Here is a 17,506-nt window from a genome sequence, read left to right as displayed (position 1 = left end):
TGCAGAAGCTTATAGCTGTTTAACTTTGTGTGCTGTCGGACTGATCTAGAACTGCAGCTTTACTTTACTGTGAGATGATGGCTCCTCCTTTTAGCTGATGATGAGTATGACCAGAGCACTTTGCCCAAGGTAAAGATTTCAGAAAAGAAAGAAGGCTGCCTAGTAAATTACCACATTTCATGGTGAACTAATCATTCTGAAGGCTTAACAAGGCTGAAATACTTCACTTAATAGCCTTAACTGTGTATGACTAAAAGCTTAACAGAGTCATCAGTTTTCATCAAATGGAAGATACATGGTGGGCATTAAAAACCAAATCCATTTGTATTTAAATGTGATTTATACGATATTTATATACCGCCCGACCTCCAAAAAAGACTAACTCTAGGCTTCAAAACTGCGCTGCACAAACCAATGGTTGACTTCATGGTGACTGAGTTCACTTCTTATGTCCAGTCTATGAGTAGAACATACATTCAACATGAAGAAAAAGTAGCATCACAATCAGCAGAGCGCACAGTGTATACATGAGGCCTTCACCTGTATGTGTGAGGGGATTTGAGCTCAGCAGGCCGTAGAAGAACACGGATCGCCCCTTAACGGGTCATGCAACATTGAGCATCTCCCACTAATTAACTCTGAAATACAACCGTGACTGTTCATCTGGCAGGAACAGTGTCTCATTTGTTTTTTAGTAGGAGACGCCGGTGCTTCATTGGACATTTAACTGATAAGGACACAAGCATAACTCCTGGCATACTTTAATGTGTTGATAATACTGTGTGTAAAACCGTAGAATGCCTCTACGGTAAGCACACGGTAAGATCTATTAGAAAGGTAATTCAATTAAAGTGTTTAGACCTGTTCATACTTGAAATATGATGTCGCTGAAGTGCCACAAAATACTCCCTCAATCATTTCCCATCAGTCTCCATTTAGGAAGAAATGACGCGTCACAAGACTTGCGATATCTGCAGAGATCAAATCGGCACATTGAGCTAAATGTGAACACCTGGTGTGCTAACATGCTCATAGTGGCAATGCTAACAAGCAATGGTTTAGCAGGTTCACCGTCTCAGTTTAGCGTGTTAGCGTGCTAAAGTGGCTGAGGTGTGTGCACTCTGCCTGTGCACTCATTCGCTGCCTTCCACAAGCTGCTATGGTCATAGTGATCATTTTTGGGGAGTGGCTGGGGAGGGAGGCGTGGCAGGTGAGTCTGGGCGGTCCGGGGTCAGTTCTTGTCTCATTGGTGGTCTGATGAACTGTTATTTCAGGACTCCATCAGCTAGTCAGTGGGTGTGGTTTTTGATCGACATTTTGAGAGGAAGTGACACAAATTGCATCCTGTTAAACGATAAATGTCACTTGCGGATTATGAATGATGAGTGGCAGACAGTCGACGGCAACACAGTTGATTATCAGAGCAAACACCGTTTAAAATGAAATGTGAACCAAGTTCATGAAATCGGTTGGCAATTTATCAATTTACATTTCATCCCTTCCATATTAATTATTAAGCATTTTTATCACTACCTCTTCCTGTTTCAATTATGTTTTGTTATTCCCACCCTCAATGGTGTGTTGTGAATGATGAATGATGAATGAAAGAGGGAAAATAATAAAACATAGCTCTGTTTTTTATCACATCACACCTGATTTCATCAAATCAGCTTTAAGAGATCAAATCCCCCGATAATGTATCACTCCACTCCTTTTTACCGCTTCATTTTTTAATTCACAAGCATTTTCGTTTGATTTGAACGTGTATGCAGGTTGATGAAGAAAGAAAAAAGGCTTGTGTTATCCTGACCTGAATATAAATATAAATTTGATACACCTCAGTTCTCAAATATGGTTTAACTTTCTGGAAACAGATTTGGAGGATACAACAGGCAGCACTTGAGTAAATCTGCCTTCCAGTCGATCCAATTTTCTCTGCGAGTAGCTCCCCGGTGGAGAGGTTTTCATGGAGAACCAGAGACAGTGAGCATGCGTTAGTATTTGGGTTCAGCTTCATATTTTTTATCAAGGTGGCGGTATGAAGATGATCTAAAAGCCACCTCCAGAGGAGGTCTGTTTGATGTGGAACAATGTACACACACCAAAGACGAGAGAGCTGCAACGTGTTGGTTGGGGGCGAAACTTTGATGTGTAAAAGACATCAGAACCACTGACGGCATCAAAGCAGCTCATTTCTGTGGAGCTCATAGTGATCCCAAAACATGAAGCATCATCCGGAAGAATACTTTTCACTCGTCAATCCGCTCCTGATCCGCCTCACTTTCACAACACCAACATGTTCTACTTCTAAAAATAGCCCCACAGTGTTTGCCTGTGATTTATTATTGGATCTGACGTGGGATGACAGATAGCCAATCGGCTGCGTTAAGGGCAGTTGTGAATGGACGGATGACACAGTATCCGGAAAAAAAACAAAAAAGGAGCATGTGCACACACACACACACACACGGGCAGTGTACAGGCCTATCATCTAGCTCACTGCAGCTGACGAGTCAGATCATCTGCAGGGATAAGATGGACATCGATCATGAATTAATGGACCTTGTAAACGCTGGACTTTACGATGACTGCAGAGCCGATAGTGCCAGTCTCCATCCGTCCTTTGTAAACGGAAGCCAGGCACCCAGAGAGCTCTGCAGCACCACTCATGACCAGAATGTGCACACAGAGCTGCAGTCCAGAGTCGTGGGTTGATTTTTGATGACAGCCTACTGGTTCAAGCTCCACATGTTCTGTTCTGTTCTTGATCAGTGCATAACAGAAAGCAAAGAACACAGAAAAGGTGCTTCCTTGTGGTAGTTGGAGACATGTTCTGACACATCAGACACATCACACAACAAACCAAAAGCATGTACATTATGCACACTAATGGGCAGTTTGTTTATGCACACTTTGCATAAGTGCTGTCCCCATAATGATGCTTCTGGAAATCATTTTCCAAACAATAATAACAGAAAGAGGGAGCTCAGCTTATACAATCATTCACAATCACACACTGTAGGTGGACGTCAGCAATGTAAGAGCAGGAACCCTCGTCTCTCCTCCCTGCCTTCCTTCGTTGCCCCTGCTGTTCTTTTAATGTCTCATCGGAGAGACCACGGGGTTGCGGCTGACATTTGGCTGATAGATCACAGCTCACAGCGCTGCCTGGTGCCAAGGTCTGCGGCTGCTCACATGAATTCAGCTCACAGAGATCAGAGGAGGCACACAGTGCGAGCGTGAGCGTGCACCACCCATGGATCATCCGACACAGAGGTGGAGGAGACACCTACAGGAAGGAAGATGGAGAAAGACAATCAACTGTACCTTTTCAGAGCAGAGAAACCATAAGCTCTCTGACTTTTAATGGTTTGAATGTTCAGTTATTTTTCGTAGCTTACTGGGTTTGGCTTTATTGTGCAACATTGCAAATATGGAAACATTACAAACTAGAGGAGGTGTGCACAGCCCAGGACAGGAGGGCTCTGCAGCGGTCCATAAAAACTGCCCCAGAACATGATCGGTACCGAGCATTTAGAAGGGTGAGGTGCCCATAAGAACACTAAAAGATAACCGGCCTACAGAGAAGCTTCTCTCCTCAGGCTCTGTACGACACCAGGACAATTGTTTTGGTTTTGTTTCTCTCGTGCAGCACGAAGAGACAACAACGAAATGTGAGTTATGGAACCCTAAGTCGTAGACTGACGATAAATAAACCATGTAACCCTTGCCATAATCATCACAAATAGGACCGTAAACATGAGTGTTTTTGCAAATTTTGGAAGTAAAAATCACTAAAAACTGTACAAAAGGTCTTGTGATTTACCCAGACAGGCATGTTTTCCCCTGAGGTTTTAAATCCAGCCTTTATTCAAACAGGCAGGGACCTATACACATGCTGTAGACAGTGTGCAACATGCTCAATTGCTCAAGGCAACACTCACCAAGTTGAATAAATTGCAGCCAAAGTGAAGCTATTCTTACAACTTTTTCAACCCAATTTGTTGGCAAAAAGCTTAGCGACAGCTGGTGAGTTCAGGGGGAGAATCTCTAAATTCCCCCCTCAGGTAACAATTAGTTTCCGAAAACACATTCTTCACATTCTTTCGGGAGAGATGCAGCTTTAGGCCTCGAGCGAACTCTCAGAACCAAACCACAGCAGCAGTTCCACGCAGCATCCCTCAAGTCAACAGCACGATCAACCTGAGAAACACCCAAATCTAATTATGCACAGAAGATTCAAAGAATGGTGGATTATATTTGGAGTTTAAACCATCTGGCGTGGCAATAAATCCCACACGGGTAACTGCTAATAACTCGAATGGGATCAATGCAAAAATGGTTCTGTGTGTGCTGCTTCTGCTGGTTGGCTTTCACTTTTGTTTTGAATTAAATCCTTCAATGTATTTAAATACTGACATATTCCAAATTGATTGTCACCAGGGGGTCCTGGAGTGCTTTATGAGTATCCTGGTCACAGGTGATTTTGGAATATAAGGCCCCGACTCTGGTTTTGAGAAACCTGGATACACTATCTGGAGCACACCAATAGAAACCAGTGTAATGTTACACACACAATATCCAGGTTTATAAAAACATCCTTTGTTGGTACAAAACATAGTGACGGAGAAATGACGTTGATAAGAAAAGAATACAATATTATAATAATAAAAAAGCTGTAGCTTCCAGATGTATTATATTTAACAATATGTGACACAAAACACGTGACAACTTAACCATTTTCTGACAGGAACTCACTTTTTTTTTTTTTATTCTCTGAAGCTTGAGATGAAAAAAAATACCTGAAACAATGCATGTGTATTAAGTGTCATGTCTCCACTGTACATTTATCAAAATGTCACACATGAGTCATGTTTCTGTGGCAGCTGTTATGAGGGAGAGAGCAATAAATGTCGGGAGGCTGGAAATCACCTGTGCTTCTATTAGAGACTGTACAGTAGGATTCAGGAGGAAATACTCAACACTTCCCCCGCCAGCCTTGAATGGTATTATGGCCTCCAGTGTGCCTATTTTGTTTTTATTATTAGAGTGCAGCAGCAGCAACTTCACCACAATCCCACTGTGAAACACAATTAGTAGATATTTAATATATGAATATTGATTTATGTGTTGCCTAAATTGATCGTTAATACCACATTAAAATGGGAATTTATTTGTAGCGGAGTCAAAAACTGTCCATGCGTTCCTAAACAGTGGTAACTCATCAAATGTGTGTCTGAGGACGGGTCAGGCTGAGCAATGACACGTGTAAAAACTCTCCTCTGCACTGCATGTATTGCACCAGCAGCACATGCATGAGTCATGAGTCTTCTCTGTCTATTGTTCATCACCTTCCTGCTGAACCTGCAGGGTCACAAACTGTGAATTCACTCATTGAAGATGAAAAGCATTTCCTGGTTAGAGCCCTGCTTTGTGATTGGATCTCCTGTCAGCCTTGGCTTCAGTAGGAAGTGTACTGTGATAGATGTTTCTGCTGCCCCCTGGTGGCGCACTGACAGCATATAGTATTTAACATTCAGTCACAGGCAGCTGGAGTTGATGTTTTAGTGATTGACGAACGTGTCGTTCCAAAAGCATGGCATTAATCTGCTGCTCTAACGGCCACCACTGGGTTCAGGCGTGTCATCAGATAGTTAAGCCCGGCTGGGAGGTGTTCGCTCTCCAAGCTGGGAAAACCGTTTGTGCATGGACGCAACTTTAGACCGCGGATGGCTTCAAGGAGAGACCTCCTGAACAAGACATCCAGAGTTCTTGGAGGGAGATCTGGAGAGCAGGAGGAGGCCATGATGTGGTGTTGTTGCAAGTAGAATGAAACTTTGAATCTTCTTCAGGCTTTAAAAAAAGAAAAATGAATGAATTTAAATAGAAAAGATGCAAAACATTAATTGAAAAGATTTATTCAAAAATGAAGTTGGCAGGAAGGAAGTTTGAATTCAGAGAACATTACAATAAGCCACAACTTGTTACAAAGTGCTCGATCAGTGAACGTGGATTTGATCAAATGATTGATAAAAGACAAACAAAGCACCATAAAAAGTGCAAACAAGAGAAACAGCCAGAAAAGTGCCACACATTCATATATTTATATACCATGTATACAAAAGTGGAAAACAAATGATCATAATTAAAATAAATGATTTGCATGCCATCAAAATATGCAGATGAGTTATCGACATGCAGGCCAGAACACTGTCTCAGTGGCGAGAAGTGACGACTGTGTCAAGATGTGCGTTTGTTTTTTCTGGCAAAGTTCAATTAAATCGACTGAACCAGCAAACTCATTGTGGATCCACGTCTGAGGCTCCTGACACCGGGTCAGTCGCTCAGCAGGAACCCTGCAGCCGGCAAACCGATGAACTGCGCTGATGTTTTGTCATCCACGTGAAATAAGAGTTGTCATTTTGCTACGGCTCCGAGTCGATAATAATCACATTTATAATAATTATCACCACAAGGTGACGATTCAGCCAATCGAGTAATGTAAGAGAGTGGAAAGCACAAAATGCTACAAAACCCAACACCCTCATTCTAGACAATTGTAATTTTGCAATACAACCGCAAGAATCAATTTTAAATGTTTGAAAAACAGGGAGTAGACCAATTTCCTTTCAGTGGAAGAAGCAGGCGAGAATATAAATTGACAAAGCAGAGTGAACTCAATGAGCTGAATGAGTGATCACTGGTCTTGGATCTGTTCTGTTACCAGCTTAAGATCTTTGTATTCCGACGTGACAGATTCCAGATCCCTCCGTGGATACAGAACAGGAGTCTCAGGTTTATGATGCAGTTTCATTACAAACAAAAACAAACTGAGCTCCATTGTTGCTCAAAAACTATTCAAAGCCACGTTGTTTCACTGGGTGACACGTTCCTCCTTTACCCTTTCAAAATGACAGCGCCCAGCAAGTTATAAAACTATTGACCCTTTAAAATAAAAAAATGCAAATAAACTGTATATTTAGAGATTTACATCTTCAGTAGTAACCAATGACCTTGGGTCCGAGTGCCTCCATCAGGATGGGGAAGTCCAAGTGTTAAAAGTTGGATTATAGTCATTTTCGGCAATAAGACTTTTTTTAAATTTATTCCAGCCTTATCCTTTAAAGTGTGTAAGGCGTTTTGCAGATTTAGTAATATATATATATTGTTATTTAGAACATTACATTCATCAGAGGTATGGCTGATTTCCACTGAGTAATCCAGTTCGTCGTCCTCACCCACATGCGTGACCTGCTTATGGGACGGCTTTAGTATTTACTGGCATCTCCAACAAAGCACCTGTAGCCGCTGTCAGACTTGGACTCCGTGAACACGGCAGCGTGATGTCTGAAAGGCACCCAGAGTGGTTTTCTGAGAGTCACACAAACCCTCTGATAGCACCTCATGACAGCTGCAGCCTCTCCAGGTCAAGTCTGGTCTGAATGTGGTCACAGAAACACTCAAGGTGACCAGAGAAACATATTTATGCAGGTGTTGTCATAAATCTCTCATTTAATCATCATTTCATATGCACCAGGGATTAAAATTGGATTAATGGACCGATGGATGAACCATAAAATACTGTGAAAGAACCAATTACAACATGTAGTACAGCTGTCCTTCTCACATCAAGTAAGCCTTTTTTCTTTTATACATCTTCCCTAATTAGGATATTTAATTGCAGCGTAAAACAAAAAACATTTAGAAAATAAAAGATGTAACCGTCACTGATATCCAGAAGGGCAGAGTAAAAAGAAGAGCAGACACAAACATACCTGCAAACTCATGAGGTGAAAAAGGTGACAAACCCAAAACCCTGTCGGGGGGGTGGGGGTTGTTCCGAGAATTTTATTTTAAATACGAGGTTTAAAATGTAGCATTCTGGTGTACTCTGAGAAGAAAATTAAGTGATAAGACATTTACTTTTCAGTTATTAATCAGTATTTCAGCTCTATTATTAATATTAACCTTTATTTAGACAAAATCCATTGAGACCGAGGTCTCATTTTCAAAGGTTTTGGTCAAATAAAAACAAAGATAGCAAGAGTAGCGAGAACCATCGCCTGTACAAATAAAGTGAAATGAAATGCTGCTGAAATGAAGGTACAGGCACCTTAACCCTCTCATTACTTCAGGGTTATTGAGAGCAACATGGGACGGTTGGGACTGTTAGTCCACTGGCTGTGGTCATCACAGTGAACAGTGTGAACAGTGTGATGAGGACATGTGAGCCCTTGTTGCTGTAGTTCATCTCCTTGGAGCAGAGGCTGCATTTAGCATACCCTGCCTCATCAATGTATTTAAAACACTGACAGCAGGAAGCTGTACTCACGTCTGTTTAGACCTCCACCTTTATCCAGGCCCATCCACTCACATCTCAGCCCTGCGTCAAGCTGCGCTACAGACAGCCTCCTCTCCCTGAAGCTCTCTGACCTCATCAGTATCTGGGCCTCATCATCGTGGTCATAAAAGTTATTATCACCACGAAATCATCCTCATTCTACTTGGAGTTAAAACAAACAACCTGCAACCAGATGCGCCGGTGTTCCGGTTTAACGTTAACGAGTGACCGCGTGAACTGAACCGAAACACGGGGGGGGGGGGGGGGGGGCTGCGTGTTTCATCACGTTACATTTTTTCCTTCTAAATCGCGATTATGACGAACGTTAACAGTCGACAAAGTTCGGCATGCAGTGGACGTTCATTTAACCCAGCAAGTCTGAACGGTAACGGAGCGTAACGTAACTTAAACTTTAACAGAGGGAAATTAAGACGCTGTACACATCTGAACGCTGATTGGCCAAGACTCGACACATCAAAGATGTTCTATTGCGAAGGTCACGACATCACATTTTCTCCTCGTCTCACTCCAATCTGAGAAACGCTGGTTGGCCAGTTGACACCCCCCCCCGATAAAAAAAACTCTACGGATCTACACGATTCCCGTGGATGATATATTTTTGATTCAAAAACGGACAAGTTTGCAGGTATGCACAAACAGTGATCTGCTTTAAACAGAACGCATTTGACATGATGACATGGAATATCAAAACCACAAATCAATAATCAGCAGACACACAAGTTAGAAACAATTTACACTAAATATTTACACCCATGTTGTTTTGTTACCCACCCATCCAGAGTCAAAGTAGAAACCATTAGTCATACTTCACAAATAACACCACTGATACAGCAGCAATGAAAAACAAACAGAACCAAACCACGGAGCACAATACACATCTCAGTAGGCACAGCAGAGCATTGGCAAATGTAATTTAGTGCACAGTCAATGAATTGAAAGTCAAAGTAGAGCAGCGAGGGTACAGCGGATACGTCCTCGATGCAAAGCGCTGCCACACTGCTCAGCATCACATGTGACAGGAAGTCAGGGGTCGCTCCGCAGTCAGGCGCGACGAAGACAACAAACTCGACACACGGCGGCTTTGGGATGAACGGCCGCATGTGCATCGTCGCCGACACATGAAATGACGTCATTTTCGGATAACTTCACAGTAAATTTAAGACTGCATCAAAGCCTTCATACAATCGCAAACTCAATCAAAACCAGGATGAGACCCAAAACCGGAGGACTAGAGTTCATATTAAGACCCTTACTAACAAGTGCTCAATGACCAAATCTAGATAAAATAATAAAACAATGTATACATTCATCAGCAACACAAGAGCTCATTATGGATGCAGCTTTAACTGAACACCACTCACTTAAATAGACCTCTGTATACTCCAACGTTCTAACATTGGAGTCATATTTAAAGGGTGACTTCAACCATGTTTTAGTGTCCAAGTGACTAATCGGGACAACAACTTGTTAAATGAGTGAGAAGAGTGAGAGCGAGCTGCAGACGTTCGCTTTGGAAAAGTCTCATTCTCACATCTCATCCCTACTGTAGAACCATCTGAATGTGGAGAATCTTTCAGATAACCAAGTTACGCTTTCTGTACTCCAACACAACAGACCGACAACACCGGCTCTCCAACTCTCCCTCGCGCTTCCGTGCAACAAGTCACATGACTTATTACCAATCAGACGACCCACCAGTGTTTTAACCTGGAGACCTCGAATGAGACCGCCGTAGTCTGGTGAACTCTGTTTATGCAACAAGAATCCATTGAGCTCAACACCTGGAAGCTGGGCGACTCAGAAAGCAGCAAAACAGGCTTAGCTGCATTACACATCATCAATAAAGTTTGAAATAATTGTATTTGTGTGACCGCTGGGCTATGGCAAGCTTATTAGCCATAAACATCTGTATACTTTAACTTAAGACTTTATTTCATTAAAGCCTGCGTTGTAGCTGCCCATGGCTCCTAAACACGTAGGATCCAGGGGACAGACATCCCAAAGGGGGTTATTTACAACTTTACTTATTCTGTCATTCTGAACCATGAGCAGGTGCACTGGCTTCTGCCAAACTAAAGACTTTAAACAAACAAGTGACTCCTTCTCTAGAGCAATCTGTTTAAATGTAAATGGAGCTGAAGAGGCTCCATGACTGCACCTCCAAACATCAGAGAGTGAACAGAGTAAATCTGTGGACTCCTTCACAGCCGTGACACCTGACTGTGAGGATGCTCAGCTCACATAGAGAAGACAAAGGGATGACAGGATCGCTGTTACCACACACACAGGAACTAACCCAGTCCCCCAAGTAATAAAGCCCCCCTGCCATCTTCCTTCCTGTCTCCTGTTGGAAGCTAGTCAGAGCTGGTATAAAAGAAAAAAGAAGCTTTTTACATTAGAGACCAGCTCTAACACAAACCTTTTCCTTAGGAAAAATAAAACAGGGAAGAAGAAAATGAAACCAACCCCTCCACATGGAAACGTAGACAGCACAGGTCTGCTTCACTGCTCAACAGCAGCAGTGGAGCCTGGGCGGCTGCTGAAGAGGGTTGCCGGACCGAGCGGCAATAACAGTCTTTGACTCTGTGGGTCGGATCTTCAGACGCACCTCCTGCACGGGGACATCACTTGGGTGGGGAGGGCCATATGGGGAGGACGTGGGCCTCCGTGTTAAAGACGTACTTGTCCAGACTGAGCAGGTCGGCGTCGTCGGAGAAGAGCAGATACAGGTACTTCAGCGTCTCGCCCAGGAAGAAGCTCTCCATCTTGTCCCGGGGCCCCGGGTTCACGGGGTCACGGACGTTGTTGATGGACGTGTAGCCTCCGCCGGGGACCTGCAGGAGTGGAGGCGTTCGGTCAGGCGGTTTAAGGACACTAAATGTGATGGTGAGGATAGTTAATGATCTTGTCTGTACTTTGGTGTAGTTATTGAAGCTGAGCAGTATCTCCCAGCCCCAGTCTCTGTACTTGGGGTCCTTGGTGAACCGGTACATGTAGAAGAGACTCTCTACCGTCTCTGGCCTCAGCAGGTTGTGTCTGTCTGCAGGCTGGAGGGGAAAAGGCCAAAAAATAGAAAAATGAATACAGAAACAGAAGAATAGATGAGTTATTGCTCAAAGCACAAATAACACAAGGCACGACGCGAGTTTGCACATTTTAAAACACAAACCATAAAAGGTGCCTTATATCGTAGGATCTGATTAATGGAGGCGCTACGGATTTGTCAACAAATGTTTCATGTAAATAGAACAGAATCCATAAATAACACAATAAAATAATTCATGAGTTTACGTGTAATCTTTCTGCTGTCGAATAACACAAGTCCACGGTAACAAGCAGTCAGGCCCCGGGGCCCCGGAGCAACCTTTATATCTTTATCAGGAGGCTTCTGTACTCAAGGCATTATTTATATTCCTCTTGTTTTACTTTACACTACCCACACAAGAGACTGTAAACAACCGCAAATGTAAACAGTATTGAAATCCAAACATCCAAGGATATGCAACTATAGAACAAAGTTTAACAAGTGAGTTACTCATTTAAGGAAATAAATGTCTTGAGGATTTATTCATTTATTTTAGTTTTTAACCCTAGAATTAGAATGAGCTCCTAAAATGTTTTATACTTGTATTTGAGGTTAATGAAGGCAGCGGTGGAGACGAGTACAACAACACTGGCTGCTCTGAATGAGCGTCGAGGAAGGTCAGGAGGGTTATGGACACAACTCCCATGATTCATGTCGACTCACTCAGCAGAGGGATCGCACGCATTCTGGCTCGTTTTAATTGCATCTTAAAATACAATTACACACACACACAAAGATATGAAAAAGGAAAATATGAATGATAACGTGATAACTCAAACGCCAGCTTTCCGCGACTAGCCTCACCTTGACAACGACATCTTGCCCGTTGCTGGCCTGCATGTTAAAGTGCACGATCTCTGGGCTCAGCCCCGTCTCCATCTGTCTGTACATCTGGTGACACGTCTCCATCAGCTTCACAGCCAGATCCATGTGGTCCCCCGGGAGGCCGTTGTGGGCCCCAAGTGCCAGGGTTCCTGGCAGGAAGCACACCAGGTGGTCCTGCAGAGAGAGAGGAGAGCAATGAGGGAGGACGAGACTGATGGGAGATGGACTTGATCGGACTGGCTGACGGACAGAAGAGCTCATGAGTTTGTACAGCTGCTGATTCAACGTACAGAGCACAGCGGCTGATTGACTGAACACGGCGGTCATTGTCTCCGAGTGCATTGAGTTTCGGCAGTGTGTGCGACTTATGCTACAACAATCAGGGCTCCTTCTAAATAATAATACACAACACCACCAAATGTGCTTTAGAGTTTTCTAGCAGCTCCCAGATTAATGAAGGACTCGTGACCCCATGACACCGCAAGTATTTCTCACACTGACCATTTTTGGGTTGAAGTGGCTGTGGGACAACTCTCCAACAAAGGTCAGTTTGCTGGGCCCCGTCTGTCTCACGAGGTGTTTCTTCACTCCTTCCACAGCCTGAAGGTAGTCCTCCAACAGGCTGGACATGTGACAGAATGTGAGAGAAACATGAGTCAGTGTCTAGTGACTCCGTGCAATATGACTGTAGTCTTCAGCACTATCTTTAAAACAAGAACAATATTCTGGTGTCGACTACATCATACTTAAAGTGGTGCTATGAAGTGATTTACACTATTACCTCAAATTCTTCACGTGTAGAACAAGAGCTTCGACTGTGCACGCCATCTCATTTTTAAAACCCATCAATTTGAAAACATGAATCTTGTAAGATGACAACATAATATGATCTAATGATTAGAATAGTATTTCACTTAAATTGACATCATTGGATGAGATGATTTCCCAGCTCTGACTTGGTGCAGCCCAACTACTAACAGAATGTCAGGTCATGTCATGTTATTCTCAAAACGTGCGTCGGTGCCGGCTCTGTGGTTCCAGCCTAACTACTCCGGTGTTTTTTTTCTCACAATCACAGAACATGAAGTGAGGAAAGTGGTGTGAATTACTCGTCTTCCGTCTTGCCTCCCTGGATCCACTGCTTGAGCAGGTATTCATAGTAGCTGTCTGCTCTGGCACCCAGCGTGAACACTCCTTTGTGGGTGAACTGGCCGGTGTTGGTGTTGATGAACATGGGCACCAGGCCGTCATGTTTGCCTGGCAGCTTGTGGACCAGCTTCATTACCTCATTCACAACCTCCTGGTGAGGTAAGAAAAAAAAAAAAAAAAAGGGAGGTACCATTAGTGTCTCGACATGAGATGATGAACCCAACAGCCTCACTTTACATACTGCCGGTATGTGGGCCAATACGTTTAAAAAAAAAAACCTCCATCTAAAATCTATATGAATTGCCTCCAATCATTTCCCCCTCCATCTCAGAATGATTGGAGACGCACACCGGAGCACGTGTGAAAACAATGGAGGCCCTCTTGGTGCCCTGACCTGGTACTGTGGGTCCTGAGTGAGGCGGCTCAGCTCTCTGAATTCCAGCTGAATGCTCGTGACCTCGGCCAGCGTGCTGTCTGACGTCCATCGAGGGGGGTGGGCGGTACCCTTCCCGATGTTGACGTCTGAGAACGGGATCTTTGAGGGAGTTTTGAAGGCAGGCATCAACCGGGACCCGATATCTTTCTTTAAGTGGAGAGAGCAAACACAAGTATGGGGGAAATCACTTTTTCTGTCTTATAAGAGTTGATAATCATTGGCTTCACACATAACATTAGCACACCAGTAAATCTGAAGTCACCTGTTAAAATGGAACTGAAGTGAGGCAGAGGAGACTCTGAACCTCGTCAACTTGACAATATAGTTAAACTATGAAGCTACATGCATTGCATTCTCATATTTGAACCTGCAAACCAAGACACCAGAAGAAGACAGGAGAGCAGGAGGGCCCGTTACGGACGCACTCACAGCTTTATCTAGAAAGAGCTGGTCTCCTGTCAGATGGTAGGTACTCAGCAGGCCCCCCAGGACACGGATGGTTGTCTCAAAAAGATTTACGTCCACATTCTTGTCAAAAGAGAGCTCTTTCTCTATCCAGTCCCTTGCTTCTGCAAACTCTGTGTGGAGTGAGTCGGAGGACAAGAAAGAGAGCATAGGGTACAAAATGGAAAGATGCGAGTGGATGGATCAGTATTGTATTTTGTTTGGTTTTAAAACATGTCAAATGATACCAAGCCCCAAGAGAGAGGGGACGACTGACATACAGTACAAATACCTTCTTTTAGGCCCAAAATCCACATCGTGTCCACAGAATCAATGAGCGTCAAACCCAGGCCGAACCATTCGCCGAAGGACCTGGAGATGGGCTTGAGCTCATCGTGACCCCAGGCGTAGTCCTTATAGCCTTTCCACGCATGTCTGAAGGCATCACACACGGCCTGCAGCCTGTCCACAGCTACGGTCGGAACTACAAACAAAAGGAATGAATAAGAAATGAAAGTGTAACTCTCTCGACAATGCACGTCTCATTTTCTGTAGAAGGAATATTCTGTGCCATGCTCCGACACTGCTGCTTTGAGCACAGCTAGGGTTTCATCCTGCGTGTTGGAAATATTATAACTGTAAAAAGAACAGAAGTAGCGCTTTGAACAGCATATACCTGGACAATGCTGTGTTGAAGAATATGCTTGTGGGGAAAAGAATGTAAGTGGAAAAGTTTTCTCAATTTCAGAAAGAATAGAATAAGAGAGCGGGAACTCAATGATACAAGGCTGCAGAACAATAAGAAACGACAATAAAATATGATGGTTTCTGTGTTTTACATCATCAAGAAGTGAAAGTCTTTGGGTTTTGGACTGGAATTTTAGGAACCAATGAATGGATAATCGTTTGTTGACGACCACGTACCTTCACTTCTCATGTTCCCTTTGTGTAAAAATCCTTAGGAAAATGCCAACAATTTGAATCCAGTACAGACCTTCCGATGGGACAGTGTCAGCGGGGTCGGCTGGGGGAGCCGCATCTTCTCTCTCACTGGCCGAGGGCGGAGGCTCGGTGGCCTGGTCAGCTTCGATCATTGCTCCCCTCCAGCTGCGAGACCAAAGTAAAAACCCGTCTCACAACTGCTTCTCTGATTCATGGACCACAACGAAGGCTACAGGGCCTGGGTGCAGCTGGAACATGCTTGATTCCATTAATCTGAGTAATATCATGTTAGCTATGGATGTCCAATCAGTGTCGAGGGTAAATGTAGTCGAATGAAGCAGTAAATTCCTCAGTGTGTGCTGTATTGTATGGACAAGGAAGCCATCTTCACGACTAGTTGGAGGTGAGGAAGCACTACAGGCTGTTTCAGCTTGGTATTCTAGTCTCTGCCTTTGGCAAACAGTTGCAAAACGTTCTGCTCAGTTGGGGGAAAAAAACACAACAAACGGATTACCTGACAATCTTCTTCTCTTTGTCCTTCTCCTCTCCTTCTTCTTCTCGAACCACCTCTTGCTCTTCCTTCTCCCCGCCGACTGTGTCTGAAATATTCCCATCTTTGTGCAGGCTCGGTGGACCTCTCTTGTTTGGGAAATTCTTATTCTGGGGATAAATAAAACAATAAGAGTCTACATATTTAATCCAAATGGGGCAAGAGGGACGATACAAAAGCACGATGCTGACCAAAACAGTGACCGCTGTACAAGTCATCTCAAAATGTACATGCAACACTGAATTAAAGAGAATACATCAAACAAGTACAGCTGGTTTTAATCACGACACTGACGTAAGTGTAACGTGTCCGACTGTAATTAACATCTGGTAACAGTCTCGGTCGACTTCAGCGTGAATACTTAATAAATGATGTTGACTGATGGGAAATAATACAAACACAACTCCCACCTTAATGGGAGGTTTAGGCATAATGGGGACGTTTGGTCCTCTGAGCTCCACCACAGCACCTGTAACCGCATCTGGATCCACAGCTGGCAGCACATGTGGCTCTGCCACAGGAGGCAGAGCTTTACCTTCTGCCTGATCCAATATAGACTTCACACCTGGAGGAAGATCCTTCACATCTCTGTCATTCAGCTCCAGCCAGTCCTCCCTGTCAGACCCCCCTGAACACAGAATGAACGAGAAAATAAGCAGAGACTAAGTCCACACTATGCCAGCTGACTATATTATTATTATAATGTAGCTTTCATCTGAAAACTAAATGTTAAAAAAAAGGACTGTTCAGTCACACAAAGTTGTCTTCCTAACTCCATCACCACACACCCTCGCTGCTGGCCAAGTGTGAACGCAAAGACCAAACACAAAGGCAATAGAGCAATTTATCCGCCTCAGTGTGGACGTGGTGTGAAAATCAAATAGAGTGCAGGTAGATTTATATAAGAGTAAACGCAAGCAGGTGTATACAAACACAAATGAGCACAAAAACGAATCTAAACAGAGAGAAACTATCGGAGCGTCTTGTGGCCTTGAAGCAATTCACTGGAATTCATCATCACCACCAAACGCAACACAGGCAATCGCACTCATCAGCTTGTGTGTGTGTGTGTGTGTGTGTGTGTGCGCGCGCTGTGCTGTCCTGCATCATTTACCTCTCCACTGCTCTGTGATGCTGGGATAGGAGAGCAGCCCAAATATGAGCAACAGAGCCAGCAGGAACAGGACGAGACTTCGCTGGAGCCGAGACAGCTGCTTCCATTTCTGTAGGCAGATTAAAAACAAACAAACAAACAAACATGAAGCCGACTACACCGACTCGTGTCAAACAGCTCTGGAATCAAATCACAAGCGTCAGACAGTGGATTCTAAACCCCCCCCCCTCCTCCTCTTAAAATATCTCACAAATCTGTTTATGGTCCTTTGAAAATAGCAGAGTGAAAACGAGAAAAGCCGGATGGCCGTTCTGGTCTGGCTTACCCTGAGTAAAGTCAACATGTCTCTCCAGCTGATGGCTTCAGCCCAGTGGCAGTTCATAAATAAATGATCCAAGTAACCAGCTGTACCTGGCAGTGCAGAGTCTCTCAGGAGAGACGGCATACAGGAGAGGGGCACCACTCTCTTACCTGCTCTAATTAACACCCGTGCAATACCATGAAACTATTGAGCCATTGTTACACTACACACAGCAGACTTCATCTCAGGGGACACTTTACTTCTACTGCGCCAATGGCTCCCTCACCGTAACAGCATC

At 43.9% G+C, this 17,506-nt stretch overlaps 1 protein-coding gene across 1 annotated transcript; it reads right to left on the bottom strand.

The window, feature by feature from the left end:
• Positions 1-10,812: 10,812 nt before the first annotated feature.
• man1b1a (mannosidase, alpha, class 1B, member 1a) lies at positions 10,813-17,250 on the bottom strand (the record flags this gene model as incomplete). Its single annotated transcript, XM_079289421.1, has 13 exons — positions 10,813-11,196; positions 11,278-11,409; positions 12,252-12,446; positions 12,774-12,894; positions 13,382-13,572; positions 13,816-14,004; positions 14,287-14,435; positions 14,594-14,785; positions 15,296-15,408; positions 15,758-15,903; positions 16,204-16,421; positions 16,908-17,016; positions 17,233-17,250. The coding sequence occupies 13 exons, from the start codon at positions 17,248-17,250 to the stop codon at positions 10,987-10,989; spliced, it is 1,983 nt and encodes a 660-aa protein (XP_079145547.1). The 3' UTR covers positions 10,813-10,986.
• Between the last annotated feature and the right edge of the window lie 256 nt (positions 17,251-17,506).

The sequence above is a fragment of the Melanostigma gelatinosum genome, assembly GCF_949748355.1.
Source record: "Melanostigma gelatinosum genome assembly, chromosome: 18".
Classification (NCBI taxonomy): domain Eukaryota; kingdom Metazoa; phylum Chordata; class Actinopteri; order Perciformes; family Zoarcidae; genus Melanostigma; species Melanostigma gelatinosum.
The sequence above is the reverse complement of the archived record's forward strand: the minus strand, read 5'-3'. Positions and strand labels throughout refer to the sequence as shown.